This window comes from Sinohyriopsis cumingii, chromosome 11, assembly GCF_028554795.1.
Source record: "Sinohyriopsis cumingii isolate HCF-2022 chromosome 11, ASM2855479v2, whole genome shotgun sequence".
Lineage (NCBI taxonomy): Eukaryota > Metazoa > Mollusca > Bivalvia > Unionida > Unionidae > Sinohyriopsis > Sinohyriopsis cumingii.
The window spans coordinates 103,757,827-103,771,137 of record NC_142971.1 but is presented as its reverse complement, the minus strand read 5'-3'; the positions used below and the strand labels follow the sequence as shown (position 1 = coordinate 103,771,137).

The 13,311-nt window shown below is 36.9% G+C and overlaps 1 protein-coding gene across 4 annotated transcripts in view; it reads left to right on the top strand.

Annotated features, from left to right (window-relative positions):
* Nucleotides 1-13,311, top strand: part of LOC149789194 (ubiquitin carboxyl-terminal hydrolase 15-like) — an 83,597-nt gene that overhangs the window by 26,021 nt on the left and 44,265 nt on the right. For 3 of the 4 annotated variants that reach the window (XM_089975345.1, XM_089975347.1, XM_089975344.1), the window contains exons 6-8: nucleotides 2,413-2,468; nucleotides 6,730-6,762; nucleotides 11,923-12,067. In XM_089975345.1, coding sequence (XP_089831471.1) covers nucleotides 2,413-2,468; nucleotides 6,730-6,762; nucleotides 11,923-12,067 — 234 coding nt within the window. The remainder of the gene's footprint in view (nucleotides 1-2,412; nucleotides 2,469-6,729; nucleotides 6,763-11,922; nucleotides 12,068-13,311) is intronic. The other variant, XM_089975348.1, reaches the window with a different exon arrangement.

Below are 13,311 nucleotides of genomic sequence, written 5' to 3'. Positions count from 1 at the left end.
GCTGCTACAAATCAATGGACCAAAATAAAAGCTATTTTAAATACTACCTCCTGCCATGAAAACCTATCACATTCATACAAATGATGACATTCTGCCATCATGATTTTTTTTGTTGGTTGTAAAATCACTTATAACTCTTGAGCAGAATTTTGTTTTTGTTTTAAAATCACTTCTTCTAACTGTTGGGTAGAATATGACCTGACTTGACACGATCATCCTGGTTTAGAGTCTGTGAATTTTATTTAAAAGGTGCGAATCCACCTTCAAATATGGCCACTGTTGCTGAAAGAATGTTTAAAGGAGTTATTCAAGAAAAATTCCTGACAGACTTCGATCAGAAAGCAGCCTGGCAATAAGCACTTTCATATTTGTACAACTGATGCAAATCCACAACTTAAAGTAGAAAATATTTACTTAACTTTTCAAAAAAATCATGCTGAACAGAATTAGCCAAACTCTAACACATTGCTTCTTGGCATAGGGAACTTTAATATTTGACAAATGATGCTAGTGTGCAATACAAATTGGATGAAGAGAAACAAAAATTTAGAGAGACTTTGATTAATTTCTTTCATAGTATATGCAATAGAAAGCATCCTAATGACCCAGATTTATTGGCAACTGCTCACTACAAACTGTAATCACAGATATAGTGATATTTTGTTTTTGCCAAAACTATGAGTGCTGTCATCAATGCATTTATATGTACAACAATTTTATTTTTTATTATCAGATATACTTATTATCCCAGATTGTGTGTCAGTCATAACATGGCAACCTATAATCATTTTATATATTTTTGTTCAAACACGTTAGAGGAAAACTTGGAATTCCAAGGCTGTATAAAAATGTTTGTTGAACTCCTTATAATCGTAACCAAAGAATGTTGAGATCTTATACATAATTTATGTACAGTAAAGATTATTTATGTTTCACTAGGACTCAGTATTTATATATTCAAGAAATATTTCCAAATTCATTGTTTATTTTTCAAACTGTTTATGCTCATGTCATGTTTTTTGTGCACGGCAATAACATTGGACATGTGTAGTAAACAAATTTAATTATTCATTGAAAGTGTGAACATACATGTACATATAACAGCCAAAAAGAGATTGCTAATAGTCATCTATTTAGTCTCTAAATAATATTGGGTGTATCACACTGAGCTTGTAAGTGGAAAGGTCACGTCATACATGGTGGAAATATTGCATCGTGCGTGGTGAAAACATTGTCATGCATGATGGAAACATCATGTCATGCATCGTGGAAACATGTCATGCTTGGTGGAAAGATCAGATCATGCATGATGAAAAATAATGACATTGGACAATATATTTATTTCATGTTCTTTATTCTTGTCAAGGCCTGTGACATTTGTTAGAATATAATAACAAACATTTGCATTAACCAGGAAGTATTCTTTACAACCACTACTTGCAATAACAGCTATGATGCAAAAAAATAGATATCATAGCCATAAAAACATAATTAAAAAAATTTATATTATGTTAAATTGAATGTCATGTTTCAAATCAGGAATCCTGTGTGTGTCTGGAATTCTTAAAACAGTTCGCATTTGAAAATTGCTTTTCCAGGCCTTGAAAAGGTTTGGACAAATTTTAAAATGACTAAAAAGTCTAGAAAAAGTCTTAAATGTTTGTTGTTACAGAAACCGGAAACGTGTCTGCTCTTTTTTGAGCTCTTTGGGCATTACTGTAGAACGCAACATTTAAGTTTTATATTGTGCTAGGGAGTGTTCATTTTAATTTCAGTTAGGTCTGGACATTTTTGATTTTTTTGGTCTGGAAAAGGTCTGAAATGTTTTTCTAAATTTGTGGCAGGAACCCTGTCAAATCTACATGCAGATACTTGTTATGTATTCATTAAAAACAAAGCTGACAGCAGAGTTGATGTCATATAATATGGCAGGTATTGATAAATAGGGGAAACATTGAGTTTGTAAAGAATTGTAATTAGAGTAGTATCTGATTGGCAAAAGGTTAGGCATGGTCAAGTTTAATAGGGCATGTGGACAGTGAGTCTTGGTAAAGATACCAAAGCAGAGTGGCAGTTGAGGCAGAATGGCACACAGTAGGGGCAGAAGGGCACACAGCAGGGGCAGAATGGCAAGTCTTTGGCGCATTGGAATGTGGTGGCCCCTCTATAACTTTCTAGATGGAATACTATATGCATGTCATGGTGCCATATGTTGGCATGGTGAGTGTATGCTACACTGGATTAGTGATCTTCTTCTATCACATCAAACACTGGTCACTAGATCCAGTTCATTATATACTCAGGCCAACACATGTCTTTTTTCTGTGGGTGTGGTCACTCTGTATACTCGAAAATCAGGAGCATATAGAGAAGATTTTTTGAAAAGTTTCAGCAGGTCATTTATTTTTACAGGTGATTGTGATAGAACTTAAGAATGATGATGGCACCTGGCCAAGACAAGCTAAAAGGTAACTATTGGAACCTTTTATATACCTGTAATTATGTTTTAATGTTTTCCATATATTGAGTTGGTAGAGGATTGGAAGTAATGGGTTTGCTACCTATGTCAGCCTGGGTTGGCTGCCTTGGTGTGCCTTTTGGAAAGGCACAGCAGGTCTTCCATTGCTTGGGAATAATATAGTGAATAAAGTGTTAAATGTGCTTTAAAATCAACAAAAATGAATAAGTTATGGGCATATATTTTGTGATATCAAAAATGCCTCTGCTTTAATTTTTTAGCTCTACTGTTACTAATAATAAGTACTTATCGGATGGTCTGTTTTCCTCTGTCGGACTTGCCAGCCATTACCACAAGATTTGTTATTCTTACTCCTAAATTACTAGGAGGATTGCAATAAAACTTGATAGATACATTGAACTCATGGCCAGATGAAAATGGTGTTAGACATTCAAAATGTTTGCCACAGTTGCCATCTTGAAAACTTGTTATCTATAATTATACTAAAAGGAAAGTCATATCAGCATGGAGTTTTCACTAGAAGAATTTTTAAGATGTGTAGTTAGTTCTAAATAAACATTGTGCCAATTTGACATCCAATATGGCAATTGTGGCAGTTATCTTGAAATTCTTGTTATTGCTACTTCTCATGAAAGAAAAGTTATGTTGACATAAAGTTTTGACAAAATTACTTCTTATGATGTCTAGTTGGTCCTAAATGAAAATGGTGCTTTGATGTCCAGTCTAGTTGGTCCTAACTGAAAATGGTGCTTTGATGTCCAATATGGACACCATGGTGGACATCTTAAAAATCTTGTAATTGCCATTCCTTCAGAGTGGAAAGTCATATCAATGGGGTTTTGACTAAATCAATTCTTGAAATCAATTCTTGTTTTGTCTAGTTTGTCCTTGAAGAAAATGGTGCAGTACAGTGGCCACCTTGAAAATCTTGTTAATGATACTCCTTATGATTGGGAAATTGTGACAACATCGGGTTTTCATCTTATGATGACTAGTTAAATAAAAGTCAATGTGATATCAAATGTGTCCACCATTGCAGCCATCTTGAATCTTGTTATCACTTCTTCACAATGGAAAGCAGACCTGCCAACTGTCCCGATTTATCTGGGAACATTGTGGATTAGCATGTCAAAAAAAGATGTTTGCTTGATACAATAAAGTTCTCACATTCCATGTTTGGTGAGTCATTTTGGTTAAATACTGTTTTTCAGTTAAATTCAGTAGTTAGATATTATTCATTTCTGATATCAACAGCTGCCAGCCATTGTGAAGTCAATTTGAAATATGTTTGGTTTGCTTTGTGGTCAGTTTATTATAACCAATATATTTTTGAATAAAAAACGTAATTTGGACAATGAACATTTGCCTAAGAAAAGTTTAAATGTAAAATCCACTACTGAAGGGAATACAGTGAGGAATTTCCTTTCATTAAATTAGTTTGAAAGACGATACTTATGATGTAATTCTCCACCTCAAAACCACGACCCCATCTAACCCTGTCCCGGATTCAGTTTTCATTTAGTTGGCAGGTCTGGAAAAGTAATATTGGCAGCGAATTTCTGCCAGAAGACTCTTCGTGATATCTAGTTGGTTCCAAATGAAAATGGTGCTGATAAGACAATAATGGCTGCGTGAAAAATGGTGTTTTTGCATGTGACATATTTCCTGACCAAGTTTTGAGGTCAGTTTGCACTTAAGTTATTGATTTTTCGGTGGCCAAAAGGTGAAAGGTCACTTGTAACTGAAAGAATAATTGGATGTTTCAGATTAAATATTGTAATATGGAAAGTTTCTTGCCCAAGTGTTCTTGATGGCTATCACATAGAACTTTAGATTTCTGGGGTCTAAAGGTCAGAGATCATGATCATGGTAAATGGCTCCTGTGTCATAGAACTAGTTAAATACAGAATAACTTGACCAAAAGTTGAGGTCATTGAGACAGAATGATTTATAGTCTTCAGAGCTGACCATGCCTTAGTAGGGCCTACACAGAGGACTATTAAACACAGGGCAGGTATAAAACATACCATGAATTGTCGTTTTTTGTTGTTGTTATTGTTCAACATTCTTTTCTGAAAAACTAAAATCTGTCAGTTTATAAAAATTCAGCAGTGACAAAAATGATTATATTGTTTTTATATCAGATTTGTCTGCACAAAGCAAAATTAAAATTTCATTTTTGTAGTGGGTTGTTTTAAGATGTAATGGACAGGTTTATAGAGTCACTAGGTTGTATGGCCAAGTGAGATTGTACTGTATCCCTGCATCCAGCATATGTCATCTGTCAGGATTTTTGTTGTCCAGCAGCATTGTTATTTTCGATTTCTTTTCAAAATCTGCAGGGCCAAGCATAGTATGAATGTTCCTCATGATGTGGCATTAATGGAAAAAGAATATTTGACTTGTCTTGAAATGGTTCGTTAAATTTTGATAAAAATTGGTAGAAATGTTCTTTCACATGTTATCATAATTATATCTCTGTTTGTTTCCTTGGCAATGGAGTGATTTATAAACAGGTTGGAAAACTTCATTGGGTCTTCTTTACACTGGTCAAGCCACTTTTGATCCGGATGGGTATAAATGTTTCTTATTATACACTTCATAAAATTTTTGTTCGGAATGGCCCTTAGCAAACATGGCTTCCATGGTTGGCCTATGTTAAAAATCTTTTCAGCTTTTTGTTCAGAATGGCTGAATCAATATTGATTAGTCTTGGTGGAAATGTTTGCTAGGACATTGGATTTATACCAAAAGAATTATGGTGTCAGGTAGGTCCTAAACAAAATTGATGCCAATCTGACGTATAATATGGCACAATGGAAGCCGGCTTGAAAAAATCTTGTTATTGCCATTGCTTCTGAGTGGATAGTAATATTGACATGGGGCTTTCAGCAAAAGAACACTTATGATGCTTAGTTGTGCCTATTGAAAATAGTAGTGCCAGTTTTACATCCATTGTCTTAAAATAGTTTAAACACTCAAAGTTCAGAGAGGGTGGCTGAGTGGTCTAAAGCGCTCTCCATTACGGATCACTGCCATCTCACCTCTGTCGGCATGGGTTTGAGTCTCAGATTTGGCCAATGTGGGTATGTGAGAAAGCTTGCCAGTAGCTTCTCAAGGGTCGGTGGTTCTTTCCGGGCATTTCCCGGGTTCTTCCTCCACCATTAATACTGGCCGCCATGTATAGCCTATCAAGTGCTGACAAATTGTGTTAAACCCTACAACAACAACAACAGCAAAGTTCAGAGAGGAAACGGTCATATATTGGATTGCCAGAGAAAGTCTTATTTTTGCCAGTGGAGCAGAAGCCCCTTGAGGGGACATGTTTTCATGGAGTTGACTTAGAAGCATTATACTAAAAGATCTTGTAAGTTGAAGACTTTCTCCTGAGTTTGCAGAATTTCATAAGGGCCGGGAGTGGCAGAGTAGTCTAAAGTGCTCTCCGTCACGGATCACTATCTCACCTCTGTCTGCGTGAGTTCAAGTCTCCAGCTCGGACAATGTGGATATGTGAGAAAGCTTGCCGGTAGCTTCTCGTGGGTTGGTGGTTCTTTCCGGGGTTTTCCCGGGTTATTCCTCCACCATTAATACTAGCCACCATGTATAGCCTCTCTTGTGCTGAAAAATGGCGTTAAACCCTAAAAACAAAAAAAACCAACAATAACACAATTTCATAGTTTTTATAGATGGTCAGTCCTCAGTGCTGTTCGTGGAAAGGTATAACATTAACTTTAAAAATTCCATAACTCATTGTCCTCTGGAGATTCTTTTTATTTTCACTTGAAATGCAGTTAGGAAGCACATTTTGGGGGTTACTTCTGAATGCATCCAAAACCACATCTGTTTCTGAGAGATTGTTGCTCAGCTGGTTGCCTCGGTGTATAAAAGACATTTTTTTATATAATTGGCTAACTTGCACATGTAGGTGACAGTTGGAGCCTGTTTTGGCTTGTTAGACCTAAGATTTTTGTCTCGTGACCCCTTTTTACACCTAATCTCAACTAATTCTACTTTTTGCAAGGTGGGTGTGTCGTAAATGATGTTGATGTTACAGAGCTTTGAAGTAGGGTTCAGCTTCCTGACACATAAATGTGGCTCGTGGGGTTATTGACTTAATAGATGTCTAACTTGTACATGTGAGACTTATTTCCATTAAGACTTTATCAAAATTAATTGTTTTCATACTTTGTGATATATATACCTAGTGACCATGCAGTTTAGTAACTTAGGTATATTTCTTGTGCCAACAGTACAAGCTCATACAGCAACTCAGGATCACTGAGGTAAGACATTTTTGTAAAATTTACAAATTTATTAATCCCACAAAACTCTTAGCTTGACAATATCTTGAATAGCTTTTACATAGAACAGAAGTTCTTTTTTATTTGGATCATAAGTTATTGATTGCTTGCCAACCCTTCAGATTTTAACATAGAGGATATCAGAAATATTCAGTGGCCAATACTATGGCAGATTGTATTGAGCATTAGATGTTTGTGGCTGCGATGGTAGTTTGTTAGATAATACAGGTCTGTTGATCACTCATGTGAACATGCTTTGAATCAAGATGTACAGTGTGCTTTTTTCTGTGTGGTGCTTTGAATGTGATTTATGTGGCTTGCAACATCAGGTTGTTAGTAGAAGCCTGCAGAAACACAAAAAAATATAAGTGCATTATGTGATAGCTTATCTGGATCTTTGCAATCTGCACTTGGATTTGAGTTATAAGCAAGTCTATATGGTAAAGTCTAATTGCAGGTAGTAAAGATCGAGATAAGCAAGTATATGTGGTAAAGTCCAATTGCAGATTGTAAAGATCGAGATAAGCAAGTATTTATGATAAAGTCCAGTTGCAGGTTGTAAAGATCGAGATTAGCAAGTATATATGGTAAAGTCCAGTTGCAGGTTGTAAAGATTGAGATAAGCAAATATATATGGTAAAGTCCAATTGCAGATTGTAAAGATCGAGATAAGCAAGTATTTATGGTAAAGTCCAGTTGCAGGTTGTAAAGATTGAGATAAGCAAGTATTTATGGTAAAGTCCAGTTGCAGGTTGTAAAGATTGAGATAAGCAAGTTTTTATGTTGAAGAATAATTGAAGATGGCTGCTATCGCTTAACCGGCTTGAAGCAGCTGTTCCATTTTTTAGTGCCGTTTTCATGGTATTTGTGCTTGTTGCATGTATTCATCTACTTTATTGTGTTCATTATGTATTGGCTGTTCAGTTCGTATGTGTTTCTTCATCTCCTTGTTTTGCAAATGAAAACAATAAGACTTTTTCTTAGCTGTCTTGCTCCACTGTTTTTGAACAAACCGCCATCACATGATATTCACCAGTCAACCTGTTTATGCTATGATGGACCCTCATTAATTGCTTTAAATGATCACTCCTTGACTCTCCAGACTATATTGTGCTCTAGACTAAACAAACTGGGACTACATTCATCATTACCTAAATGTAAACAGAAGCGAAAAAATGATATAAAGTTTCAAAGCTGGCCGGCGTAGAACAGGAAGAAGAATTCCAGTTGTCTCCCTTATTTTGGCTCAACAATTTTTTAAAAAATTGACCGTTAATTTAGATAACCTAATTCAATCCCTATTAATTTGTCAACCTTTGTGTCAACTGTGCAAGAGATACCTCTGCGTATTGCATTATTCAATGCCCGGTCAATAGGACCACCAGAAAAGTGCACAGAAATAGTTAATTTTATCAACGACCAGAATATTGATGTCTTTTTCCTGACAGAAACATGGCTAAAAACATAGGCAATGAGCCCAAGTGTGCGGATATAACACACACTGGTTACTCCATCAAGTCGTTCCCCTGTAATTCTTGTGGAGGTGGAATTGTTGTCATCACAAAGAACTCCATAATCAAACGTCTTAACCACACCATAACATTCAATTTCGACCACACATCGTTTGAACTAGTCCAAACCACACTCACAATAAAGCAAAGGTCAGTCCATTTTTTCTGCCTATACCGCCCTCCTCCTAGTAGAAAAAACAAGCTGGCTGACTCTCTCTTTGTGGAGCAGTTTTTGAACCTCCTGGACTATGGAAATTCGATAGGTGGCAACCTGATTATTCTTGGAGATTTCAACTTTCACTTTGACTGTCCCGGAAACCCAAATACATAAAAACTCATAAAGTCCAATAATGTTTTCAACCTCAAACAGTTAACCAACCCACCCATAAACATGGTCACGTTTTATACTGGATTCTTCATAGACCTGATGATAACATTCTACGGTCCTCCCTGGTATTCCATGTCATTGCATCAGATCATCGCTGCATTATATGCCATCTTGATGTATCAGTCCCTAACCCTCCACCTTTATCTGCTACTAAGAGAAACCTCCATATGATAAATAGAACCAAACTAATGCATGACATCCAAGCTAACCTAACAACTTGCTTACCTCCTACAGCAGAACAACTCAATAACTGCCTCCATTCATTGCTTGACAAACATGCCCCAGCTACCAAGTGCAGAGTATCAATTCAGAAGTGTTCTCCATTGTATAGCAGTGTTACGGACCAGCTTCGCACTGCTAAAAGAGACCACCGTAAAGCTGAGAGGCTTTCCACCAGACTCATTATTCATAAACAAATCTATGAAGCCACTAAGAAGAATGTCACAAATATAGTCCCTGCAGTGAAATCAGCCCACTACACTACTAAGATCAATGAAAGTTCCACCTGCAAAGAGCTCTTCGAGATTACAAACAAGCTAATGTCAAGGAACAACTCAACACCACTTCCAACCACCTTCTCTCCAGTCGACCTTCCGGACATGTTTGCAAATTTCTTCCGTGACAAAGTACAAACCATTAGAGATAAGCTTGACACCACAATTTCAATTGACTCGTCATCACCATACAGTTTGGATACAGAATTTGAGTGGCAACCATTAGCAGCATTTGAACCTGTCTCTATGGATTTCGTATATACAATCCTGATGAAGAGTGCACCAAAGTCATGTGAACTTGATCCAGTTCCAACATCACTGCTGCTTGAGTGCTTAGATCTAGTATTGCCTTCACTAACTGATGTTATTAATACCTCTCTCTCATCCAGGGAATTCCTATCATTTTTCAAAACTGCCATTGTAAAGCCTCTGCTGAAGAAACCAACACTAGACCCTAACGATTTAAAGAACTACCGCCCAGTTTCTAATCTACCGATCATATAAAAAATCTTAGAAAAGGTTGTTCTATCCCAGCTTGTATCTCATCAAAATTCAAACTGTCTTTTTTGCAATGTACAATCTGCATATGGCCCTTGCCACAGTATTGAAACTAGTCTTCTAAAAGTAGTTAATGACATTCTGCGGTGGATAGTTCAAAGATTACAGTCCTCACCCTCCTTGATTTGTCTGCAGCATTTGACGCAATAGACCATGAAATATTACTTCACCGTCTCCAGCATGTATTTGGCATTCATGATACAGCCTTACTGTGGTTCCGGTCCTACTTGGTCAACAGGACACAAATTGTATCTCCAAATGGAATACACTCCAGCCCAGTTGATCTATGTTGTGGTGTTCCACAGTGGTATGTTCTTGGACCTGTTCTCTTCATTCTATACACTCAGTCACCCTCAAGTGTCATAGATTATCATCCAGTGTCTCATAAGTTGTATGCTGATGACACTCAAATATACAAATCTAGCCACCCAACTGAAGTTGATGCTACCATCCAGGTGTAGAGAGGTGCATTTCTGATGTGAAATCATGGATGACATGTAACAAGCTGCAGATGAATGATGATAAAACTGAGGCCATTCTGATCACAACACAAAGACTTTCTCATTCACGTCCTTTACCTCAAACAATAAATATCAGCAACACCAACATTAAATTCACACAATCAGTATGAAACCTAGGTGTTACTCTGGACAGTACTCTCACATTGCAGGAACATGTCATGAACATATGCAAGGCTGCATATCTTAAGCTGAGACGCATCAGCTCAATTCGCAAATATCTTTCAGTTGATGCCACTAAAACACTTGTATGTTCATTAGTACTTTCAAGACTGGACTATTGGAACTCAATTCTGTCTGGTTCATCTCAATATCTGCTCCAGAAACTTCAAAACGTTCAAAACACAGTTGCTTGGATCATACTTTGAGTACCACGATCAGAGCACGCCTTCCCGCTGCTCTGTACCCTACACTGGCTATCCATTCGATCCAGAATCAAACACAAAATGTGTTCTCTGTGCTACGTTTACTGTCGGGCTCTAGACCAACATACCTATTCGACCTCACCTATTTGTACACACCAGCAAGATACTTAACGCTCCTCTTATGACAATCGTATACTCATTATTCAAAGTATGAAAACAAAGTCATATGGACAGCATTCTTTTGCATGCATGGGGCCCCGAGTGGCCGAGTTGTGTAAAGTGCTCTCCATTTCGGATTACTGCCATTTCACCTCTGTCAGCGTGGGTTCGAGTCTTGGATTCAGCTAATGTGGGCATGTGAGAAAGATTGCCAGTAGCTTCTCGAGTGTCGGTGGTTCTTTCCGGAGATTTCCCCGGTTCTTCCTCCACCATTAATACTGGCCACCATGTATAGCCTATCGTGTGCTGAAAAATGGCATTAAACCCTACAACAACAACAACAACTTTTGCATACCAGGGCCCAGCAACGTGGAATGAATTGCCCACTGAACTTAGACACAAAGACACAGTGATCACATTCAAGAGTGCTCTCAAAACTCACTTATTTCGACTGCAGGAACAAACTTAAAGACCTAATAATGTTTCCTACCTTAAATATTCTCAGCATGTTTTTTAATGTGGTAATTTCATGGTGTTTGTTTTTGTAATCATATCATTCTGTATGATTTTTATCTGATAGGTGTTGTCTAATCTTGTAAAGCGCTTAGAGCTTCTAAAGATTAGGCGCTATACAAAGTCCTCATTATTATTATTATTATTATATATGTAAAGTCCAATTGCAGATTGTAAAGATCGAGATAAGCTGTCACATAATGCATTCGTGGATATGTGTTTCTGCAGTTTTCGTGAAGTAATCAGTAGAACAAACAGCATAGATCCATATCTGCCTGTACATTTTGCAATGGCAAATCAGTGTCTGCGTTGTTTGCTGTTGGACTTTGCTTTTAAATGAATATATAAGGTACATATAAAATTTATGAAACTTGCAGAATTGTTTCTGTGTTGAGCTGAACAAGACTTGTAAAAGATGGAGTTTAATGCTATTGTTTTATCAAGCTGATTCTGAAATATCCAAATGCGTAAATTAGGGCTTCACTTTGTTTACAGAGAGTCCTTAACTTGCAGAAATGTATCTGTATCTGCTTGGGACTCCCATCTATTTGAGAAGTAATATACATAATATAGGGACCCTTGACAAGACTTGATAAAAGTTGTCAGAAAAACCCTGTTGCTTTTAATTTGTTCTAGATCTGGAAACAGCTACAACAGCAGCAGTAGTAGCGTAGATTCAGGGTACAGTGGGGGATACTCTTATGAAGGAAGGTCCTCAAGGCAAGGACTTTGTGGTTTGTCCAACCTTGGAAACACCTGCTTTATGAACTCAGCTATACAGGTAATGGTACGACTTTGCATGTTTAGTGTTTATATGATTAGTTTACTTTCCTTTTTTTGTGGTGACTTTCTTTAGCAAGCAAGACATATGTACCACTTCAGTTTTCTGACAACATTGTTGTTGCTCTGGCTGTAGACATTAATTCATATTAGGTTATTTTTAGTTGTCTTAGTCATAGACCAGAAGAGCTTGTGAAGCATATGGATTCCATTAGAACAGGATTTTTGTAGATATTTCTCCTAAACTATTAGGAATCTTTGTCATAGAACTTTACATACACCTTCCTGAATGGGCCCAGATCACTCACTTGTTGAGCAATTGGAATCTTACAAAACTTTGTGGATGGTTTGCAGTTGGGTAAGGAAGAACTTGTTTGGTTTTAGGTGGAAAGGTCAGAGGACATGGTCAATGTATCTGAAGTATAACAATTGTTTCTGTCATCAGATACATATCTTGCACATGTGGTAAGGAAGAGGCCTATTAATTCTGAGGTTATGTCAACCTCCCAGACAGGATGGTTTTTCTCCTGAGTTTCCCAAGTTGAGTGTCTCCCATCCCACTTTGTTGCTCTCTGAAATCTCCCACATATGCAAAGTTGCTCTAATATTTTAACATTTTGGTTGCCGTGTAGTATATTTTCAGTAGTATAGGCTGTGATCATTTGACTAAACTGGGCAAGACAATTTAGTTGCTAAATTCAAGCAACATGAAACAATTAAAACCCCATTCTGTTTGCTTCATTGGTTGAAGATTGTTGAAGTGGATTAAACTCTGTGTTAGCAGAGGTTTTTCCAAATGAATTTAAAATGTTAATTGATTATGGTTAGATTAATAAAGAGTTCAGTCAGCATAAAACAACTAATATTACTTTGATTCTTTTTTGAGTTTATGTCCTCTTCAGTGCTTAAAGTTGGTGAGATGGATTAAAGTTGGTACTGTGTATAACCAAAAGTAATTTTGACTGGCTTAATGAAGTTAAATGTGCATTAGCTCCCATTACCAAAATCTGAGTAACTGAAATATCCCATAAAATGATGGATGGAAACAGGAATGTCAGTGGTTGGAATCCTATAAAGCTACTATTTAAATCTGTTCTGGTGGCAAGAATGGTATCACACATCATGCAGAACCCCCATCTTATAACGGAATATTAACCAGGACAACAAAAAATGTTCTATTACTGAAATCCGTTTCTGCGGAATCGTCATCAAATGTGGATATATTCACACACGGTGAGGCACTAT